The 21,909-nt window shown below is 44.9% G+C and overlaps 1 protein-coding gene across 4 annotated transcripts in view; it reads right to left on the reverse strand.

The window, feature by feature from the left end:
* Positions 1-20,655, reverse strand: part of Txk (TXK tyrosine kinase) — a 54,167-nt gene extending 33,512 nt beyond the window's left edge. The window contains exons 1-5 of one of the 4 annotated variants that reach the window (XM_021210743.1): positions 20,563-20,655; positions 5,377-5,434; positions 4,340-4,442; positions 3,534-3,736; positions 1,047-1,112 (exon numbers count right to left, since the gene is read on the reverse strand). In XM_021210743.1, the coding sequence (XP_021066402.1) occupies positions 1,047-1,112; positions 3,534-3,736; positions 4,340-4,442; positions 5,377-5,434; positions 20,563-20,578 (446 nt within the window). In that variant the 5' untranslated portion in view covers positions 20,579-20,655. Of the gene's footprint in view, positions 1-1,046; positions 1,113-3,533; positions 3,737-4,339; positions 4,443-4,736; positions 4,918-5,376; positions 5,451-20,562 lie in introns of those variants that run through there. The other 3 variants (XM_021210745.1, XM_021210746.1, XM_021210747.1) reach the window with 3 other exon arrangements.
* Between the last annotated feature and the right edge of the window lie 1,254 nt (positions 20,656-21,909).

Here is a 21,909-nt window from a genome sequence, read left to right on the forward strand (position 1 = left end):
GACCCTGGCATAGTCTCTTGTGAGGCTATGCCAGTGCCTGACAAATACAGAAGTGGATGCTCATAGTCATATATTGGATGGAACACAGGGCCCCCAATGGAGGAGCTAGAGAAAGTACCCAAGGAGCTAAAGGGGTCTGCAACCCTATAGGAGGAACAACAATATGAACTAACCCCTGAGCTTGTGTCTCTAGCTTCATATGTAGCAGAAGATAGCTTAGTCGGTCATCATTGGGAGAAGAGGCCTGTGGTCTTGCAAAGATTTTATGCCCCAGTACAGGGGAATACCAGGGCCAGGAAGCAGGAGTGGGTGGGTTGGGAAGCAGGGCAGAGGAGGGTATAGGGGACTTTCAGGAGAGCATTTGAAATGTAAATGAAGAAGATAGCTAATAAAACAAACAAACAACAACAACAACAAAACCAAACAAGCAACAAGATGAGCACCCAAAGGGAGGAGGGGGCATGAAGCCAAACTGAGAATCTAACTTTATAAAAACACAAGAAGAGCTCTGTCACTTTGTAGCTGTGACTTAATCTATCAACCTTACATTTTCACCAGAAGAGTGAGATCTACAAAGTCACTGCTCAGATCTCTCTATTCTAAAGTTATAATTGTTATCTAAAAGAGAGGAAGGTTTTGAAAGCATACATTTAATAAGCATACTTCAGGTTCTTTCAAATGGTATCATTAGCCTATCTCGTCTCCTCAGTTATTTTTAAAGAGTACCAGAACAAGAGCCAACATCTAAGAACCAGGTAGTGCCGTCTGTCATTTTGAAAAATAAACCCTCCTCCTAGGACTCACAGTATGACCTGTGTATCAGTGTATCTGAGGCATGGCCATGCCAAACACAACAAATAGGAGCTTAAGAAGGATTTTCAGAAGCAACTGTGGTAAGAATCAGAGGTCTCTTCATTGCTAAGACTATCAAATGCGTTACTTTCTTTTTCTTTTACAAACTTGAAAACTGTCTATACTTCAAAGTTCTCAGCAGGTCTCTGATTTTCCGAGGTTAATCCCAGTGCAGTCTTGTTAAGGGAACTTACTCATATATTTCTAAATTGGTGAGTCTGTTTTCTGTCACATAGTTGCTTGGGATTAAGCCTTCATTCCTACAACATAACACAAAACAAAAAAGTCAAGATGGAAAACCAGTTTGTAACATTACTGAGACAACAGTTACTCAATCCCATTCCCACCCTAGGAAGATGTAGGGAGGAACCAAAAAAAAAAAAAAAAACATCTTACTTGTTACACTGTTGAAAGGATAAAAATGTTTCTACGGTCCAACTCTACAGAAACCTCTCTACAGTAGATAGCAAGATCCTGTCTTACAAACTAACAATTTTAAGAGATTATATGACCCCATTTTCTTTTCTTTTGTTGAAATAAATCTATCCTGTAGCCCAGGCTGATCTTAAATTCCCAGACACTTCAAGTGTACTAGGGTTTCAGGCAACTGCCACCACACCCAGATCCAATATGCCAATATGCATTTTAAAGGAAAAATGTGTGTGTGGTTCTGAATTTAGACTCAATGTGGATTGTTCCAGTTCAGAGTTTAGACTCATTATGTTCCATTCCCTGGGAAGGGCATTGTAGGTCAAGGATGTGTAATTGGCCCTCACTACAGGTTGGGATGCCTCAGACATAAAAAGCAAGCAATTAGCTTTTTATTTTGCAGTTAATTGTATAGGGTTTTTAAAAACACTGCCAAAATTCTTCATTGTCTCCTTTGGGTTCAAAAAGTACACCATTCCCCACCCCCTAAAAAACAGGGAAGGCTAACTGACTCATCCAAAATTGAATCTAAACTCAGTTCAACCTGGGCTATGGGAGGATTTTGGGTGGTTAGATAAAAGTCACTATTCTTTAGGAACTTAAGAAACTGCTCCCCACCTGTCCAAAGGAATCATTTTCCTTACCTCTGACAGAGGGGACAAATGGCTACCTGTGGCTGCCTAGCAAAGCCTAAGCCAGCCTCCAGGCTCCCTCAGTATCACAGGTACCTGTCACACATTTCAAGATCTGTGCTAACATCCTTCCTCCCCCACCCCCTCCAATGTCCCTCCTCCCAGATAGATACCTGCTTGTTCTCTTTATAATGCCAAGGTTTCCTCCACCTCTGCTATTCTCACTGTTCTATGTATGTATGTGTGTATCATCTATCTATCTATCTATCTATCTATCTATCTATCTATCTATCTATCTATCTATCCATCCATCTATCTATCTTCTATCTATCTAGCTATCTTCCATTCTCTGTCTTGCTGTCTCACTATCTCCACTCTTCTCTCCCACTTCCCTAGCCCTGGCCATCCCCAGTTTGCTGGGCATGCACAGTCTGCTTCCTTTACTCTCCACTGTCTCTCATATCTACAATAAACACCTAGCCATATCATGGAGCAGTCACAGTGGCAGGTTCTTTACTGAGCCCCCTCGTATACAGTCACTACTTCCAAACTGTCTTGTCCCTGCACACAATACAACTGTCCACTTAGTGGTCATTTTCCGTGAGGCTATGCTCACGTGTTGAAAGATGTGAAGTTGTTTTATTAGATTTAATTTAAGTGCACGTTATTACAATTCAAGCCTTGCTCTGCAACTGGTTTTCAGTTTGTCAAGAATACATCTTGGTGGTCTTTTGCTCATTTCAAATGGAGGTAAAAGAATAAGAAAACGAGAAGCCCTGGCCTCCCTGCTGACAAATATCTGCAGTTTCCATCGCTAGGGAAGGATGACCACTGCAGGGAATTAGGACTTTCCCTGTTGAGCCGGACATTATAGGAATAGCCTTCGTTGAGTCCATGCTCAAGGTTGCTTGTAATGGAGGAGGGGCCAATACACACACACACACACACACACACACACACATTGTAACAATTAAAAATAATGGACCCAATACCTTGGCACTTTCTACTTTTAGCTTAGTCACTGTGCCATCAACTGATTATTGTAAGTCGTCCTTGATAGATTCCCCACCTTAGATGCTTAAGCAGAATCTCTCAATGATCTCTGAGTTCCTCCGGTCCACTAGTCTAGCTAACCACCTAGCTCCAGGGGTTCCCTTTCTTGGCCTCTCTCTAGTGCTGGGGTTACAGGAGGGCCACCAGGTCCACTGGCTGTCTATGTGTGCTCTGGGGACCTAAACTCGGGTCCTCACCTTTATGAAGCAATCGCTTCATGGACTGAGCCAACTCCCCCGGCTGTGTTACTTCTACTCTACAAGTAAAAGTTCAGGTGTGTGATCCCCAGGACACATAGAGGCATGGTAGCATGGGGGACGGGGCATGGTAGTATGGGGTGGGGGAGGGGGAGTGAAGGTAGGCGTATCTGGTTGGAGAGTTGGGCAGAAGTCACTGTGTTCTATTGTTGTCTTACAAATAGGGATGCGGAAACTGTTCTATTCTGTGCGGAGGGAATGGCTGTAAACACGGAGCCAACAAGCCACTCCGCAGGGTCTTCTTTATGTTCAGAAGTCTTCAGAGTGTGGGATGAGGAAACATCTGATAAGGGCTAATCCATTATCTTACCCGAAGCGGTCTCTGGCCATCCACCAGTGAGGATCACACCTCTCCAATATCAGATATTCCTCTGCTCTCTTCAGTGCCAAATTACCGGGCTCCCGAGGCAGGAAGTCATAAAGAGCCTTGACCTGGATTCTCTCTTCTGGAAGCTCCTGCGGGAGGGGAGGCAGCGGCTTGCGCTTCGAGGGTTGCACCCCGCCTCTGTTGGACTGTAAAACCCAAGAGGTCTCTTATTGTTTTAGTCATGTGTACCAGAAACAAAACAAAACAAAACAAAACACCCATGAAGAACAGGACTTGTACCTCTGCCTCCACCTCTCCCTACTGCCCAGCTCCAACAAGGTAGAAGCCAGGACAAGCAACACAGCACTGGGGGAGGGGAACCCACTTGTCATTTTGTGACTTTTTGAAATCCAAGTTCTCTCTACAGCATAACATTGGAGTTTCACATAGTATTTCTTGAAGTTTCCTTACTCTGAAACAGTTTCACTTGGTAGTGTCCACCCCCAGCCCTTCCTTTCCCTGTGCTGTGCCCAAGCTGCTGTCTCTCTGCCAGGACTCAACTGGAAGTTAACCCTGAACTCACAGGAGCCACAGCGTGTTTCCTTCCAATCACTGTCATGTTTCAAACTCTGTGTTTAAATTTAGGGGAGTAGGTTAGCTTAACTGGATTGCCCCCTCACTTCCTTCTCGACCATTTATTGAACACTTACTGTGTACCCATCATGATTCTAGTTTGGGGGCATGGTCACAAGCAGAACTCACCTAGAGAGCCTGCCTGTGTGGGGACACCCCGTGAAAACGGCACTCACTTGAGTTTTGCCCATCACTTTGGCGAACCACGGCCTCTGACGCTGGGAATGTTTTTCTGAGAGTTCTTCCTCTCTGCTTAGGCTTATCTGCGTTCTCACCTGTCTGCCATCGAAAAGCAATCGTGTCACAATTAGTAATAACAAGCGCTTTCCTAAATCCTTTAGATTCTTTCAGAGATAAAATAATCTGGGTATCTTTTCTTAAAAAAAAAAAAAAAATTGAAATCTCCCTAGTTCTAACTCCTTCAGCAGATTCTGAGCTGGAACTCTGAGGACTTCGTTTTCTGTATCCAGAGGTCGGAGTTACTTTGAAATAAAGTTGCAAGAATATGTCATAGGCCCAGAGTCTGGTACTTATGAGGGTCTTAAAATTATAGTCAATCCGACAACCACTCACTCTGAGTCAGGCAGAGTGTGCAACGTGCATTCATTTGCATCACTTATTGTCATATGTGCACAGGTGAGTGATTAAAAGCACAAGTGTGCACTGCAGCTCCACCGTGTCATACTGCAGCCCCAGACAAAGAAAGCAACCTCTCTAAGCCTAGGGTGTTCTTGTCTGTAAAGTCGAGGATTATAAAGGAAAGCACCATGGGGAAGAATTAAATGCGAACCTCACCACACAGCACTTATCAAATGACTGCTGGCGTGATGCCTTGGTTTAATTCTTACACAGTCACATACCAAAGGGTAAGGCTCTCAGAGAGAGTCTTATATAATTAAGACAAGATTCTTGTGCTTAAGTGGGGAAAAAAATACTGACTGGAACACAGATCTACAAAACAAACAAGTTTCTAGGGAAGAAGCAAGCCGCAGCACTATGTGGGAACACACAGAAGAATTAGACTGTGGGGGGGGGGTCAAGGGTTAAAGCACCCCTACAATTTGGTTTACATCTTTAAGAAGATGAGCTGTTCACTGGGGACCAAGTGGGAAAGAGCTTCCCAGACACAAAGCAACAGACACAGACAGGAGACTTAAGAGCCAGGAAACTGTGTTCACCCGTTTCCAAGAAACTGCCCTCAGAGCCGACTCACCTCTTCTGTACTGAGCAGCAGCAACAGCAGCAGCAGAGGACAGACTGGAAGGAGCTAGCTGAAAAGGAGATCATTGTCACCGTTAGGAAGCCAGGAGCCCATGATCCTGTGTGGACCACTCTGGCTGTGCTCCGGATAAGAGCAGGGAACAGTACATGATCAGAGGCATGGGGACATCACGGCCGTCTTCAGGAGAAGAAGATAAAAAACTGTCACCGAGACAGCAAAAAGAAGTTCTGGCACCCTGACCAGTGTGGTTTCCCTTCTGAGGTTCATCGCTCTGGCCCGGTTTCTGCATTTCCTTTATCTGTGAGTGGCCAGTAAACTCTACGTGCTTTGTCATGGCTACTGCTGGCTATTGGCATAGAAGAATGGGTTTCCAGAAACAGTGTTCTCCAAGGGAATGTCTTAGCAGGAGTGTTTGTTTGTTTGTTTGCTTGTTTTATGATTTTCTTTATTTACATTTCAAATGCTATCCTGAAAGTTCCCTATACCACCCCCCTCTGCCCCTGCTCCCCTACCCACCCACTCCCACTTCTTGGCCCTGGCCTTCCCCTGTGCTGGGTCATATAAAGTTTACAAGACCAAGGGGCCTCTCTTCCCAATGATGGCCAATTAGGCCATCTTCTGCTACATATGCAGCTAGAGACAGGAGCTCAGGGGGTACTGGTTAGTTCATATTGTTGTTTCACCTACAGGGTTTTAGCAGGAGTTTTAATTTAGACCCATCACATCTTGTGTTTGTGTTTATGTTTGTGTTTGTTTGTTTGATTTTAAAAAGAGAGCTCTGAACTTCCCTACAGATAACTGATGAACTTGATCTTTATCTGATTTTGAATTAGATCACCCACCGGCCTCCCAGCCATATTTTTTTACCTAGTTCCCAATTAGCAAGCCCCTCGTTTGCCATTACCCATGAGCCCAGGTCTGATAATGGCTCAAGAGCATCTCCTTCCCTAAGTAAGCAAACTAAGGGCCCCGAGGTCGTGAAAGGCCTTTCTTTTATTTATTTATTTATTATTATTTTCTTTATTTACATTTCAAATGCTATCCCAAAAGTTCCCTATACCCTCCCCCTGCCCCTGCTCCCCTACCCACCCACTCCCACTACTTGGCCCTGGCCTTCCCCTGTGCTGGGTCATATAAAGTTTACAAGACCAAGGGTACTCTCTTCCCAAAGATGGCCGATTAGGCCATCTTCTGCTACATATGCAGCTAGAGACACAAGCTCAGGGGGTACTGGTTAGTTCATATTGTTGTTCCACCTACAGGGTTGCAGCCCCCTACAACACTTGAAAGGCCTTTCTTTCAACATTAATTTCCAAGCTGCTTCTTACACAGTGGCTGCTTAGCTCCTGTATGTATGGGCCTGCAATGCTGATTTATCTGTAAATGAGGCCAGAGCTTTTACGTCTTTCCTTAGCTCACAGAGAACTAACTGTGAATCTACTGGTGGGAGCTGAAGGTTAATAGCCGAGTATGTCTCCTGATCATGGAGTTTACTTAATCTGCTGTGGGGGAGGGAGCTTCCATAAGGCCACTTCCACATTATAATAGATAACATCTACAAACTTGTTTTAGCAATTCACTGAGCCAGACAACACTAGGCTCCTCAGAGACAGATTGAACCACAAAAGTATCACATTCATGATCAAAAATCTAGTCTTGAGGGCTGGAGCTATAGCTCAGTAGGCAAGAGCATTGGTTGCTCTTCCAGAGGACAGAGTTAGATTCCATATAATTCACAACCATCTGTAACTTCAGTCTTAGCACATCCAGCACCCTCCTCAGGTCTCTGTGGGCATCAGACACAAACATGGTACATATACATGCAGATATATAAATAAAATTAATTACAATTTTAACGATAGAAATTTTAAAAAATATTTTAGTCTTGTCTTGTCTCAGTTGCTGCCAAAGTTCTCAGTTTTTCTCAAGAACCCAAGGCAGTGTTGGACTGGAGTCCGTCACTCTTTGCAGTGACAGGCATAGGCCTGATGGTTCACATCATGGCTTTGGTCTCCAAGCTCGCCTTGCTGCTTCTTGCATGGTGCTAAGTAACTGTGGCAAAGGGTAAAAACATTGCCTTAGAGCAGCCGATGTCAACATCAAACCCTTTGGGCCCGATTTTGTTTGCAAAGGCCCTCTCCCATGTCAGTATTGGGAGCATTGTATACAGTGTTGGAGCTGGGAGACCTGCTCCAGCAGCTGATGTTCCAGGGGCTAGTGCTCTAGCAGCTGGTGCTCCAGGAGCTGGTGTTCCAGGGGCTGCACAGTGCTCCAGCATCTGGTGCTCCAGGGGCTAGTGCTCCAGCAGCTAGTTCTCCAGCGGCTAGTGCCTCGCCCACTGAAAGTCTTACCCCCTCTGCTGCCCCAGTGAGGAGAAGAGTAGAAACCACAGATGAAAAGCATGACATGGGCTTGGTCTTTTGAAATCTATTCTGTAAAAAGCTGGACTAAATAAAGAAAACAAACAAACAACTATGGAATCCAGTCCTTGCTCTCAGCAAGCTGTAGGTTACTTTTCAAATAAAAGGTGCTCAGCAGCCGGAGTCCAGAAATAAGTCCAAATTCCTAGGATTTCCCAAAAGCTCTGTGTAGCTCTCTATGATGTTGCACTCTGTCCCCCCCCCCCCCCCCCCCCCCCCCCCCCCCCCCCCCCTCTCTCTCTCTCTCTCTCTCTCTCTCTCTCCCCCCCCCGCCCAGGTCACCACTGGTGACAGTTTGGAAGTAGATCATAAAGCCATTTCTCCAATGAATAGGATTATCCCTAATAATATTTATTTATGACCATATAAATCTCAGTTCTGACTTTGAAATCTGCCTTCTGGCATCACCGTGATGGCAGCCACTACACCAGGCAGAACTCCCATAGGAAAAAGCAGTTTAAAGGAGCTGGTTTTTGCTGGACATGGTGGCTCACGCCTTTAACTGCTGTACTCAGGAGCAGAAACAGGTGGATCCCTGAGTCTAAAGACAACCTGATCTACATAGCAAATTTCAGACCATAGCGAGAACTTATGAAAAACAGAAAATAAAAGGAAGGAAGGAAAGAAGGAAGAAAGGAAAAAAGAAGCTTTTAATTAGAAACTTTTTTTAAAAAAAAAAGATTTGTTTTATTTTTATTTCTGTGTGTGTGTGTTTGTATGTGAGCACACATGCATGCATGCGCATGGACTCAGATGCCAAAGGAATATAGAAGATGGACTATAGAAGTGCCATGTCCAAGCTCAGGTACAAGTATTCAACCGTGAAACTTCTCCCAGCATTCCTCCTCCGGCGTCACCGTTTTTCCTCTTCTCATTAGAACATTTCTATCAGTATAAATACACTGTTCATTCAGCCACTGTTAACAGAACACAGCAGACGGCTCCATGATCTATCTTATTTCCTCTGCTAATGGTCAAATCAGAGATGAGTAGCTTACACTTGTTGCGTCTGGTTGCTTTCTTTCGATTTCCTTTCTTCTGAGGGTCTTGTGAGGGTCACCAGTGACCCACATACCATGAAATCCAGTGGTGTCCAAGTCGTCCTCTCGTGTCCCGTGTGCAGCGTCTGACCCGTGTGCAGCGTCTCATGTTTGCGATGTTTCCTCATCTTTCCCCCCTCCCCCCGCTCTTAGTCGGCCTCCAAAGCTTTGATCTTTTCTTTTCTTTGTCTCATTCCCTTCTTTGAATCTTTCATTTCCTCCTGTAGCTTATCCAGTTATTCATCAGCTCATGACACTTGGATGACCACACCCAAACAAACTCTCAAAATCCTCGCTCGGCTGACTAGCAGTCTCCTCAACTGGATGTTGAGATGAAATATGAAGTCGTCTTCTTTCTTCATTCCCCAACTTTCTCTCTCTTCTGCCTTGTCAAGAACAGCAGGAGTGTGAGTGTGTGTGTGTGTGTGTGTGTGAATATGTGTGTGAATATGTATGTGCACGCATACACCCATACATGCTTAGCCCTCCAAATTTTTCAGGATTACAGAGTAGTAAAATTGTTCTAGAAATGGATTAAGGTTTTACACTATGGATGTATTTATTGTTATTGAAAATAGTTAAACAAGCAAATTTTCTTTGGAATATTGCTATGGCTTAGACCTTGTCCATCCCCCCAAACTCTGCAAGGGAAGGTCTGATTCTGCCTGTGGTATTGCTGAACTCTGCTGTAGGTGGGGAGGGAGGATGCCAAGGCAAAACCAGGCTGTTGGTCGTGTATTCTTGAAAGAGATCTTGGAACCTCATCCCCCTCCTTCTCTTCCTCTGTATTTCTTGAAGCCAGGAGCCAAAACCACCCTTCCCTTCTTTTAAGTTGATTAGCTTAGGCTTTCTGTTCCCGAAACAGAAAGCTGATTGCAGATTAACATATTTTCCTTCACAATTACCCCAATTATACCCTCCCCACACACATGCATGCATGCATGAACGCACGCACGCACCCACAGTTACCCCAATTATACCCTCCACACACACATGCATGCATGCATGAACGCACGCACGCACCCACAGTTACCCCAATTATACCCTCCACACACACATGCATGCACGCACGCATGCACGCACGCACACACGCATGAACAAGCACATAGCTTTCCTCCGGGACATCTGTTTCTATGGTCAAACCACTGTTACCTCTGGCTTCCTCCTATTTCTACCCTAAGCCACTTGGTTTATTCTCAACACAGTGGCCAGAGTAACGTCTTAAACCTGTCCGATCATGTTACTTCTTGTCTGCAAACTCCTCAGTGGCTCTCACTTCACTCAGAGTTGTTGCCTGAGAAACCCTCTAGGATCTGCCATCCTTTTGCCACTGTCTCTCCACAAGGCACTCACTCACTTTCCTCCGGAGCCCAGCCTCATACAGTCAGCTTCTGGAACATAACAGGCCAGCTGTGTGGCAGGCTCTTGGCTTTGGTTAGCCTACAGTGTCTCCCCTCAGGACATGCAGCACCAAGGTCCTGCAATCCCTCGGAAGCCTTTGCTCCAATCTCACCTTGTCAATGGAAGGGTGTAGCGACTATTACAGCCAGCTACATGCTTACCTGTGAGACCCCCTACTCCCGTTCTTTCTTCTATCTTTCCTTTGATATGTTGCTCTCCTTTTAATATACTATTTATTCATTTATTTATTTACATGTTTACTTCCTGCTTTCCCTTGAGAAAGGCAACAGAGCCTTTTTGTCTATCTGGTTTATAATTATTTCCTAAGAGGCTAGAACAGTTCTTCAGAAATAATATATGTGATAAATATTTTTTTTTTGGATAAGTAGATGAATAAAATAGGTTTGAGGGAGCACCAAATCACAAGTTCGTTCAGAACATTTTACTGGGGTTTGCAAACTGTCATTGGGAACAGAGTGATCGAATACCACAGGAAACAATGAACCTCGAGGACACAGAGGATTAGATTATGAAAGTCTTTGGAGTAAAGGAGACCCAGGCCTGAGACCTTTCTTCCTTGCAGTAGTGTGTTGTAAGCAGACAATAGAAGGGTACAATTCACATTATCAATGCACAACCAACTGGGCTTGGCCTGGAAACCTACAAGATGATGTAGCCAGGTGTGCTATAGCCACTTATGACATCCCATTTGAATAAAACCTAAAATATTTAATATAATCAGAGCTACAAATAGTCACTTTACATAGTTTATATGTTTGCCTTATGTTTACCAAAATATTTGAATTTTTAAAATCTATAAATTAAAAAAAAAATCAAACAAAACTTTCATTATGTCGGCTAACAGCTCTTTGTCTTCAGTATCATACTGTCCCATACTGTCCCTCAGTGTCAGAGATGCCTCTGCTTGACTTTGTTGTCCCCAGTTCCCACCCCCCTCTTTCTCTTCTCAGACTTTGAACACTTCTAAAAAGAACTCCCAAATACAATGCTACCCCCTTTGTTTTGTGGCTTCCTAAGGCACACACAGACTGTCCCTGCCCGACCTGCCTCACTAGGCCCCACTGTACAAGCGATTTCTTTACATGGGCTTCACCTTTCTCAGGCGACACAACTTCTTCATTATTGCCATTGCCCATCCCATCATCCTTTATTGTGGAGGCTTTCCTGTGTACCCTACTTAGCACCTCTAGTGCATACAAGATGCAGGTAGCAACAACGCCTCCTCCCCTTTGATACCCATACCACTGTCACCCTCCAGCTGTGAAAACCGAAACAACTCCACACACTATAAAATGTCCCCTGGGTAAAAGATCATTCTAAGTTGAAAGCTACTGTGTTCTAAGCTCTCATGCATCCTTCTGTTCCAAGGGACTGGATCCTACATCTTTTTTTTCTCTTCTCTTCTCTTCTCTTCTCTTCTCTTCTCTTCTCTTCTCTTCTCTTCTCTTCTCTTCTCTTCTCTTCTCTTCTTCTCTCTCTCTTTCTTTCTTTCTTTCTTTCTTTCTTTCTTTCTTTCTTTCTTTCTTTCTTTCTTTCTTTCTTTCTTTCTATTTTTCATAGCATCTAGATCAGTACCTGACATATAACCAGTAAATAACTGCTGAATAGGTCCCAATGGGTCTTCTCATCATTGCATTAGGCCTTGTCGGTAGCCCTATCGTGCAAGATCTCAAGCACACACAGACCATGTGTTCTGACCATGACCTTTGACTAGGGGATCCTGTGGGACAGCAAAGTTGAGAGAGAGCTTTGGGACCTTTAGCTAACATTTGTTGTTGGGGACCACAAGCCTAAGACTCCACCCCAAATCTACTAAAAAAACAAACAAACAAACAAACAAACAGGAACTGAGAAAAGCTTATCCAAAATTACACATCAAGGCTGGTCTGGTAGTAGTGGGTTATCATCCAACATCAAGCGTTGAATCCAGAAATGCTAAACAGAATTATTGAAAATTCAGTTATACCCATTCTATTAGGATTAGCATACAGGGGTCAAAGAAGACACACCCCATTTTCTTATAGAAAAAGAATTGTCCTTGACAACTAATTAAGAGCTTCATTTGGGAGTAATAAACTAAAGTAATAAAACTCATCTTCTAGGAATCCTATTCCCAACTTCTACCAATACACCCCTTATCACATACTTGGCAACATGTACCCAAAGCTATCACTCTACCATGTGCTAGCCTGTACTAACTGACACAGGACTCTCATGCTGAGGTAGGTTCTATTTTACAATGTGCTGGTTAATCTTCATTGTCAACTTGAGGTTTAGAACACCATGGAGAATGGTGAGGTCCTCTTTTAGGTGAGTCCTTGAAGATCTTTCTAGAGAGGATTTAACTAAAGACTTAAGACCTACACAGAACGCAGGTGGCGCTATCCCATAGGCGAAGGACCCAGACAGAAGAGAGAGAAAAGGGAGAGAGCCAGCCAATCGTCATCATTCTTCCTTCCCTCCACTTCCTGTTGACCATGACATCAGCGGTGTTTCTCCTCTTATAGCTCCTGCTACCAAGATCTTCTGTTCAAGCACACGGGCACAAGCAACCAGTACTGAGCCCTTTGAAACTGTGAGCCAAGATGAACCCCTCCCCCTTCAGTTGCCTGTGTCAGGTATCTTGGTCACAGCAAAGCAAAAGTAGTGAACATCTATGGAGGTAACAGGACCAGTCTCAACATTACAGACAAATAGATGAATGGAGCAGTCCAGCGTTCTGTCTAGCCATGTAGCATCTGAGCCAGAATTTAAGCCCAGAGAGCTTGCTCAGAGTCCAGGAGCATAGCAATAAGATGAGATGTGATTAAGAGAGCAGGGAGAAGGACCTGCTAACAGAAGTCACATTCTCAGTTTTCCCCACCAGTTCCCTAGTATCCAGTCAACTTCTGTTCACTGTATTCTCACCAGATAAACTTATGGTAAATACCAAGCAGATGTGGTCTCCTCTAAGACAGCCGGAAGAAGAGGGCTGAGGAAGCCAATGGACTCTTCGGTTCCCTACAGCTCCTATTGTCTGAGCCCTACTCAGCCCCTGACTGAAGTAAGATGCTTCCATATGGGATCTAGTGAGCATACCTCTCCTCACTCTTAGGGAAGTCTCATTCTGGGTAAGGTCTTCATGGCCAGGGCTGTGGTTAGAGGCATTTCCAGGTTTGTAAACCTGACTCCTCGGCTAGTCGGGACTAGCAGGGAGATTGGTATTAAGGAACTGACTCCTGTGACCTTGGAGGTTAACAAGCCTATGGCAGGAAGCTCAGAGAAATGAGCTAGTTTGAGCCCAAAGGCAATCTGCAGACAGAATTCCTTCTTGTTCAGAATTGTTTCTCCCACTGAGGCTCTCCTTTGTAGATAAGACTAACAGTACCACGCAGCATAAACCTCCTGTGATGGTTTCTATATGCTCAGCCCAAGGAGTAGCACTATTAGAAGGTGTGGCCCTGTTGGAGTTGGTGTAGCCTTGTTGGAGTAGGTGTGTCACTGTGGGTGTGGGCCTTAAGACCCTCACCCTAGCTACCTGGAAGTCAGTCTTCCACTAGCAGCCTTCAGATGAAGATGTAGAACTCTCAGCTCTGCCTGTACAATGCCTGCCTGGATGCTGCCATGCTCCCACCTTGATGATAATGGACTGAACCTCTGAACCTGTGAGCCGGCCCTGTCTGTTCACAGCAGTAAAACCCTAAGACACCTCCCTAACTTAAAATCCATCCATTTAAGTATTAATCTCCCCAGAGACATTTTCACAGAAACAATCAGAATATTTGAACAAATTGTACCCAGGTTCCATGCATGGCCAAGCCATGATGGCTCATGGCATTAGCAATCACAGCACTTTAGATTTGAATACAGAGCCTGACGTGTCGCACAGTGAGTGAAGTGCATGTTCTTTAACCCTAAAGACCAGAGTCCAGTTCCCGGAACCGATGCTACAAGGTGCCATCACACACACACACACACACACACACACACACACACACACCCATACATACATCATACATACCCAATAAAAACTGTAAACAATTAGGTACATTTTAAAACATACAACTCTGAAAGAGAAACCTCATTGTCACCCTGCAGGCAGGACTATCTGAAAGTAGGGGAGGACTGTCCCTAGTTCACTGAGCCCCATTTCATGACCCCCAGTACTGTGGCCTGAAAACCCAACAGTGCTTCCCCAACCTTAGCTTTGTTCCCTTAGGCTGCCAGGAATTTGGGAGGAAGGCTTTTCAAACGTACTTATTATTTCCTGATTCAGTAGCAGAGGCAATTCCCTTTCTTTGAAAGTACAGCCTGCCTTGCAGTTGCTTTAATTACATAAAGGTTCTGGTCGATTGCTCTGAAGATCAAACACAGTCACAAGCCAACCAGCTAACTTCTGCCTATTCATAGACCCTCCCCCTTCTGCCACCACTAATGCACACAAACAGCTGCCACCTCATGTGCCCTAGCTCAGCATGAGTTCCCTAAGTGCTAGACGTATTTATTCAACGTTAACATACTCGATCAAAATTCACCCCAATGTAGACACCGGTGATCATTAGATTCAAGGGCATTCATTTCCTGTTTAGGGTATCTAGGTCTTCGGGGAGAGTGAGTGAATTGGTGTGTTCCCTTCCACAGACATTCTTGATGACAGAAGTCGGTCGGTGTCCTTTGACAATGGACCTGCACGGAGAAAGCTCTTGCCCGTATAGAAAATCCCCAGTTTATCCAAGAACCCATGTACATTCACGAGGGCCTTGTCGAAAGACACCAAAGACTTAAGGAGTGAGCAACGGCCATTTGCTGGCTGGAAGGTCCTGTGGGAAGGACACTCAAAACTGAGGATTTTTGCAGGAACCCAGCTTTCTCTCCCAGGCTTATGTCTGCACTGTTCTTTCTGTCTGCTTATTCCCCATCAAAGATCCTTAATGATATGCCATTAGTAAAAAGGGCATCACATCCCTTTACAGGATCTCTGTAATCTTTCCACACTGGGACATCTCTCCCCAGCTAGGTGGCACCTGAACTATTTGTTACCTGTGATTCCCGCCTCCTTTTATCTGGGATGAGTGCTTGAGGGGTCCCTTCCTCCCAGGAGGCTCATAGTGACCACAACAGAGATTTGATTGTGAACAAGCATTCACTAAGGAGCATGGGTTGGGGGTGGGGCGGGGGGGAAGGAAGCATGAGTTCCCAAAGCAGTATGTATGATCACCTCTGGGCAAGCAAAGCCGTAGTGATGAAAAGCCAGGCTGGGAAGTAATCACTGTGTCTTCAGTTTCTGAGATTTACCAGCAATGTCTCAGTTTAGCTGCTGGCAGAGGCAGTGCTGAATTTTCTTCTGGATCCATTCCTCCTGAATGTGCACTTCATAGTAACTGGCAGGTGGCTGGTGATTTTTTTTCCCCTTAAAAACGGGCTTAAAAAAAAAAAATCATCCAGTTTCAGGAGCTGCCCTGAGCTAAAAAATTGTGGATAATTTTAGGTGAATCCACTCCAGAGGGCTGGGGGGAGAGAAAGCCTCACAAATCCGGGGCCGCGGGTGAGCCATACTGACCTCTTCTGAGACAGTGCCTTTTTATATAGCTCTATCTGTCCTAGAACTCACCAGGTTAGGTTTGAAGTCACCCTGCTGCCTCCGCAGTGCAGGGATTAAAGGGGCACGGCAGACTGGATACTTGTAAATTCACTATAAACTAGGCATGGCCTCTCCCCAACCCCCCATGTCACCAGGAGAAAAGTCAAACTTCTTTCTCTGCCACAAAAGCCCACCACTAGATCTAAGCTTTATGGCTGTTTGGGACAGGAATATTTTAAATGGGTTGACAGGTAGTTTGGGGAGGCTCAATGCTGGTAGCTTTTCTCTAGTTTCCTGGTATCAGATCAGTAGCACACATGAGTGGAAAGTTGGTAGCGAGAGAAGGAAAAGGGGTAGGTTGTGGTTTTCACGTGAGTGTTGGTCCAACTCAAAAAGCTATTCTTTATTCTAAGCTTGTGCCCTTTGTACAGGCGGGGTGTTAATTATCTTCTAGGTATACCTGCATACCGTTTGTTTGTTTGTGTTCGTTTGATTTCTCATTTTTTTAAGTCGGTCTCCCTAAGTAAGCCAGGATAGGTCTTGAACCTTAGACCCTTCAAATGCTGGGCACCAGGTTTACACCACCATACTTGATACCTTTCTAAGAAATGAAGATCACCTGAGATAATGGTTATTTTCTAAATATATTGGCCAATAAGGGAATAACTCTGTAATAGACCCCAAGCCACTTTGTTTTCTTTTGTTTTTATATTAGACTGTGAGATTTTGATGAATAGTTACACTGGGGAAGTCCACAGTAGGAGAAAAGAAGTGGGTCTGGGAGTGGATACCGTTGGGTAGATAGGACCGGTTCTTGGCCTTGGCCTGTGCAGTGTTGTTGGGAAAGGAGTGTAGGGAAGACTCTAGAAGCCTGGGAGTCTGGGTCTGGACAGAACCTGAGGAGATACTCCAGGGAGCAAAGGGTGAGGAGAGGCTGTGTGTCTCCCACACAGCATCCATCATGTGTCTCCCAGCTGTAGTCAGGTCCTCTGATCTACCCTTCAAATAAACTCCTAGAAGCGAGTGCCCCAGACACTCTCTCTTATCACTGAGCTCCATCCCCTGCCCTTGGTTGTTGTTTTGAGACAAAGTTTGGTGAAGGCCAAGCTGACCTGGAGTGTGCCACATCGTCCCAGACTGACCTCCAACATAAGATCTTGCTTCTCCCCGACCCGGGTGTGCCCAGCTGTGTTTGCAGAAATGCTGACTCCTTCCTGTAATGAGCCCCCGTGTGAGCTGGACTCTGCAGTCATCTCACTCACAATCTTTACTCTGCCCCACACCTCAAGGTCCTGTTTCCTAGAACTGGATTGTCTGTGGGCTCACAGGTCACAGGCTCACCCATCTCGCTTGGTTTCCAGCCAGCTTGTGAAATAAAGAAATGTCCGAACAAACTACAGAGTATATGGGCGCTGAAGCCCAAGCTGAGCTGCCTGCCTCTGGGTGGGCAGGGGTGGTGGACCAGGCTGGCCTTGGGGGTGGGGGTGGGGGCTCCTCAGAGGAGCTACGGGTTCTGCAAATCAGCACACAAGAAGGCAGGGAAGTCTCACAGAGGTGGGTACAAGCTGGCCACAACTGCCATTTTTAAACAAGTTAGTTACAGGGAAAACAAGACATTATTCCAAGACAAAAATAAATCAGATGTGCTGTGTTTATGCCCATTGTAAGAGTCTGTGGGTGAGAAAGAACATTAATTCCAGCAGAGGCAATAGTAGTGGGAACAAACATTTGCCTTGGATTTATGATACTCTTGCCACTAAAAACATTTTCTTCTTTTTTTAAAAAAATTATTTTTATTTATGGACATTGGTGTTTTGCATACATGTATGTCTGTGTGAGGGTGTCATATCCCCTGGAACTGGAGTTATAGACAGTTGTGAACTGCCATGTGGGTGCTGTGAATTGACCCAGGATCCTTTGGAAGAGCAGCCAGTGCTCTTAACTACTAAACCATCTCTGCCAACCCCACTATAGTCATTTTCTATTTCTAAGCACAAACTCGGCCTGCAGCCAATCACTTCTACGATTGCTTTGTTTCTGTGGACCAGTACGGGCTAGGGACCTCTCAGAGCAAGTTCTCAGTACAAAGGGGATTTGCCTAGAAGGACAAAGAGCAGCAAATAAGAGACAAAGAGGAGACAGAGGATGAGGGAGAAGGGGAAGGGATTGAGGGAGGGGAAAAGGTCCCAGAAGGGTGTCACAGAGGACTGCCTCTGGATAGAGAGGAGACAGACATGACTAATAGGAAAATGGCCATTTATAAAGGTAAAGGGGGAATCCCAGTGTTAGAATGAGGTGTTTGATTTTAATTGGGCATGCTAATTAGGTGAGACAAAAGGAGGTTTTTGATTTCTGGACTTCAATACTTTCATAGCTGGACCTTGGTGGTCAGCCTCAGGAGGAGGAAGTGGCCAAATAAGGGAATAGAGCCTAGGGGTTTATGTAAGGTGTAATCTAACTGTTTAGCAAGGCAGAGGGAATGGAGAAGAAGGGAAAGGCCTGCCAGAGCTGTGTTTGCCATGCTCTCCACAACTAGAGTCCCTTCAATTGGAGAATGGCTCAGCAGAGCTCACTGAAGCTGCAGTCAAACCATGCTGGCCTGGAGCTAGAAAACCACTTCCATGCTCACTTCATAGCCACTGGCAAGGGCCAGAGACAGCCAAGGCAGGAGCTGCATCTTTTGTGCATCAAGTCTCAGAGGTGGCATCCCCTTGTTTTTACATACTGTGTCTGAGAGTGGTAAAGAGTCTGATGCCTAGCATGGCTACCTGGAAGTAGTTAGCACCAGAGGCCAGCCTAGAGGATGCCTAGCCCAGTTGCTCTGCCTATCCGCATATTAACTACAGTAGTAATGGTCCCTAAGCTTTGCAGGGCTGGTGTGAGAGTGCTCTGGGAATGGAGAGGCCCTGGAAATACAGTGCAATCAAAGTTTCTTACTGTACCCTCAGATCATGATAATGAACCTAGAAACCTGCATTTAAGCAGAACCCCAGGCATGTATCGGGCAAACTGGACCATAAGATATCACACACACACACACACACACACACATGAAACATTTTTATATGGTTTTTCTTTCCACAGAAAATAGATTAAAAGCATTTAAGAAGAGGTGAAAGGGAAATGTTTCTAATCCTTAGCTGTTGTACTGGGATCTTTGCATCTAAGTAATTGTCTGAGCTGCTCTCACGGTAACTTAGCCACCAAACACACAGGCGATTCCAACACTTCACAAATGTAACCTCACAGGAGGAGTGTCCTTGGACCCTGTTCAGAGGCCACCGTCATTCCTTTATGATCAAAATCTCACCCTATGCAACTACCCCCTCTTCCCTTCCAGCAGCCTGTGACTCCAGGTCGCCATGGCAGCCCCTTGAACAGTCAATGTGTTTGGCGCATACAAATAAGCATCCTTAAGTTTAAAACACCCTGGAGGGCACTTGGTGGTGCCTTGTCAATGGCAAATATTCATTCTTTCACGCAGAAGAAAATGGAGTGGTTTAGCTATGGCTCACAGCAGGACACAGACAGACAGACAGACGCTAGATGGTACAGGGACATTGCATTAAAAGCATTCTCCCTCCAGGCCAAGGGGAAATCTAAGACTCCATAGATAACTTGTCTCCCACTTCATCCCTAGACAGACAGCCTCTGCATCCACTTGCTTTCCATGTAGCGGAGCCTTTCCTGTTACAACGCATGGCCTTCCCCTAGTTCTGACCTCATGAGAAACAATCAAAGCCTTTAAAAGTCCAGATTCTGTGACTGCTCAACATTGTTCTGCCCTTGGGGAGGTGGGGACTCGTGACAATTCTTTGTATCTTTTTTCTGTCTTGAGCTGCTTGGCCTAGTTCTGATAACAAGAGGCCTTTTTGTTGCTGCTGTTGTTGTGTTGTTGTCTTGTTTTGTTCTTAGTGAATCAAAACTGTAAATCATATTCAGGAAGGCACAACATAAATAGCATTTGATTATTTTATAAATCCTATCGATGTCTGGGGGTCCTAACAGTGTGCTGCAGCTTAAAGGGGTGTGTAAAACTCGGTCAGTCTTTCCTAGTGCCAGCTAAAAATAAATCAGAATTCTGGCCTAATCTGGAATGACTAAGTTCTACTGATGTTTGATTTCAAGGGCGTCTAGAATTAAAATCAGAGATCATCTTTTTTTTTTTTTTTCTTTTCTAAACCCACACATAATAGGTCTCTCTCGAGTCTTAACATTAACCATGGAGCGTTTCTAAACATTGTGCTGAAGTCTTTCAAACTCTCAGATTAGTTGATGTGCTTGCCAGCTTCACCCACTGTTTATTTGTGACAACTGTAGGGGGAGGCAGAAAGGGAGCACTCATGCCGTAGACTTGTTCATCCAACCAAGGTGCCAGTGGGAACCTGTCAAAGCTGAGGCTAAACTAGAGAAGTCTGATCTCCTCACCCTCAAGTCTGAGTTCATTATCATTCTAGAAACAAACACATCACATCATCACATTGACCGGATTTCCACACATGCTAAGTACACAACTCCTATTGTCATCTGTGTTCTCAATTCTCAAATATATAATTTTATCAGGAGACAGTGGCCATTTAAATAAGCCACAAAATCCTGTCACTACATCTGAAGAAATCATCTTTAGGATTTCACAAATTCCTTGGTTTAGCAAAACCCGCTCCTAGGGTTCACCAGTAGGCAACACACCCATAAACACGCCATGGCATTAAATGGTAAAGCCCATCTTACTCACAAGAGGACAGGATCATGGCGACCCTGCTGGCTGGCCATACACAGGAGCCTTGGTTCTTCAGCTGTGTTCCACTCACAGTGACACATCTTTCAACTGAAAGCATAGTTGGCCTGTGACGTTTCTCACAGGCAAAGTTTACCCCACCTAATTTCCTGTTCTGAAAACCTCAAGAGTATGTGAATGACAACCCAGTGGCCTACATAAGAAACTTCAGAGCTCTGCATCCAGATCTGAAGTGTTAGCACTTCCTCATACCTACTCAGTAGGTGTGTCTAGAAAACACTTAGAAGACATCACAGAATTTCAGCAAAAGGGGCCTTCATAGTGATCAAGTAAAACCATCTTCCCTGTGCAGACACTGCAATAAAGGGCCAGACAAGAAGAAATTTTATTTGCCCAAGGGCTCACAGTGGTACAGGGGAAATCGGGTTCTAGGATCATGAATATCCAAACTAGGATGTTTGGTCCTCTGATTTAGGACTGACTCCAGAGACCTGATTTGGGATTAGGGGAGAATCTAAAGATCTATTTTTAAAAACTGGCTGAAGCTGGGTGTGGTGGTAAAAGTCTTTAATCCTAGTACTCTGGGCAGCAGAGGCGAGTGAGTTCAAGGCCAGCCTGGTCTACATAGAGAGTTCCAGGACAGCCAAGGCTACATAGAGAAACCTTGTCAGAGAGAGAGAGAGAGAGACAGAGAGAGAGAGAGAGATAGACAGAGACAGAGACAGAGACAGAGACAGAAAGAGAGAGACAGACAGAGAGACAGAGAGAGACAGACAGAGAGACAGACACAGACAGAGACAAGAGAGGCAGAGAGGCAGACAGACAGACAGACAGAGACACAGACAGAGACAGAGAGACAGAGACAGGGACAGAGAAAAGAAAAAATAGTTCCTAAGTTCTGCCATTGTATCATTTGTTCTGTTTTCCCATAGGAAGCATTTGTATGAGCTACGGAAATGGCTCAGTGGGCAAAGTGTTTGACACTGAAGCATAAGGACCCAAGTTCAGGTCCAGAAAAGTCACATAATTGACAAGAGGGCATGGTATCCCACCAGTAAACCAAGTGCTTGGGAGGTGGAGACAAGAGATCCTGAGGGCAAACTGGCAGGCTAGATGAGCCAAATTACTCAGCTCTGAGTTCAATGAGAGATTCTACCTCACTACACAAGGTGGAAAGGAATCAAAGAAGACACAGAGCATCAATGCTAGCCTCCATATGCACACAGGCACAAATGCACACATGCTCACATGTACACATGTATCCTGCCCCTGAGACCTACATGTGATAAGAAAGAGTATTTCAAACTGTTCACATGGGAACTCAGCATTCTTGTAACTTTCCTG

The sequence above is a fragment of the Mus pahari genome, chromosome 13, assembly GCF_900095145.1.
Source record: "Mus pahari chromosome 13, PAHARI_EIJ_v1.1, whole genome shotgun sequence".
Taxonomy (NCBI): Eukaryota; Metazoa; Chordata; class Mammalia; order Rodentia; family Muridae; genus Mus; species Mus pahari.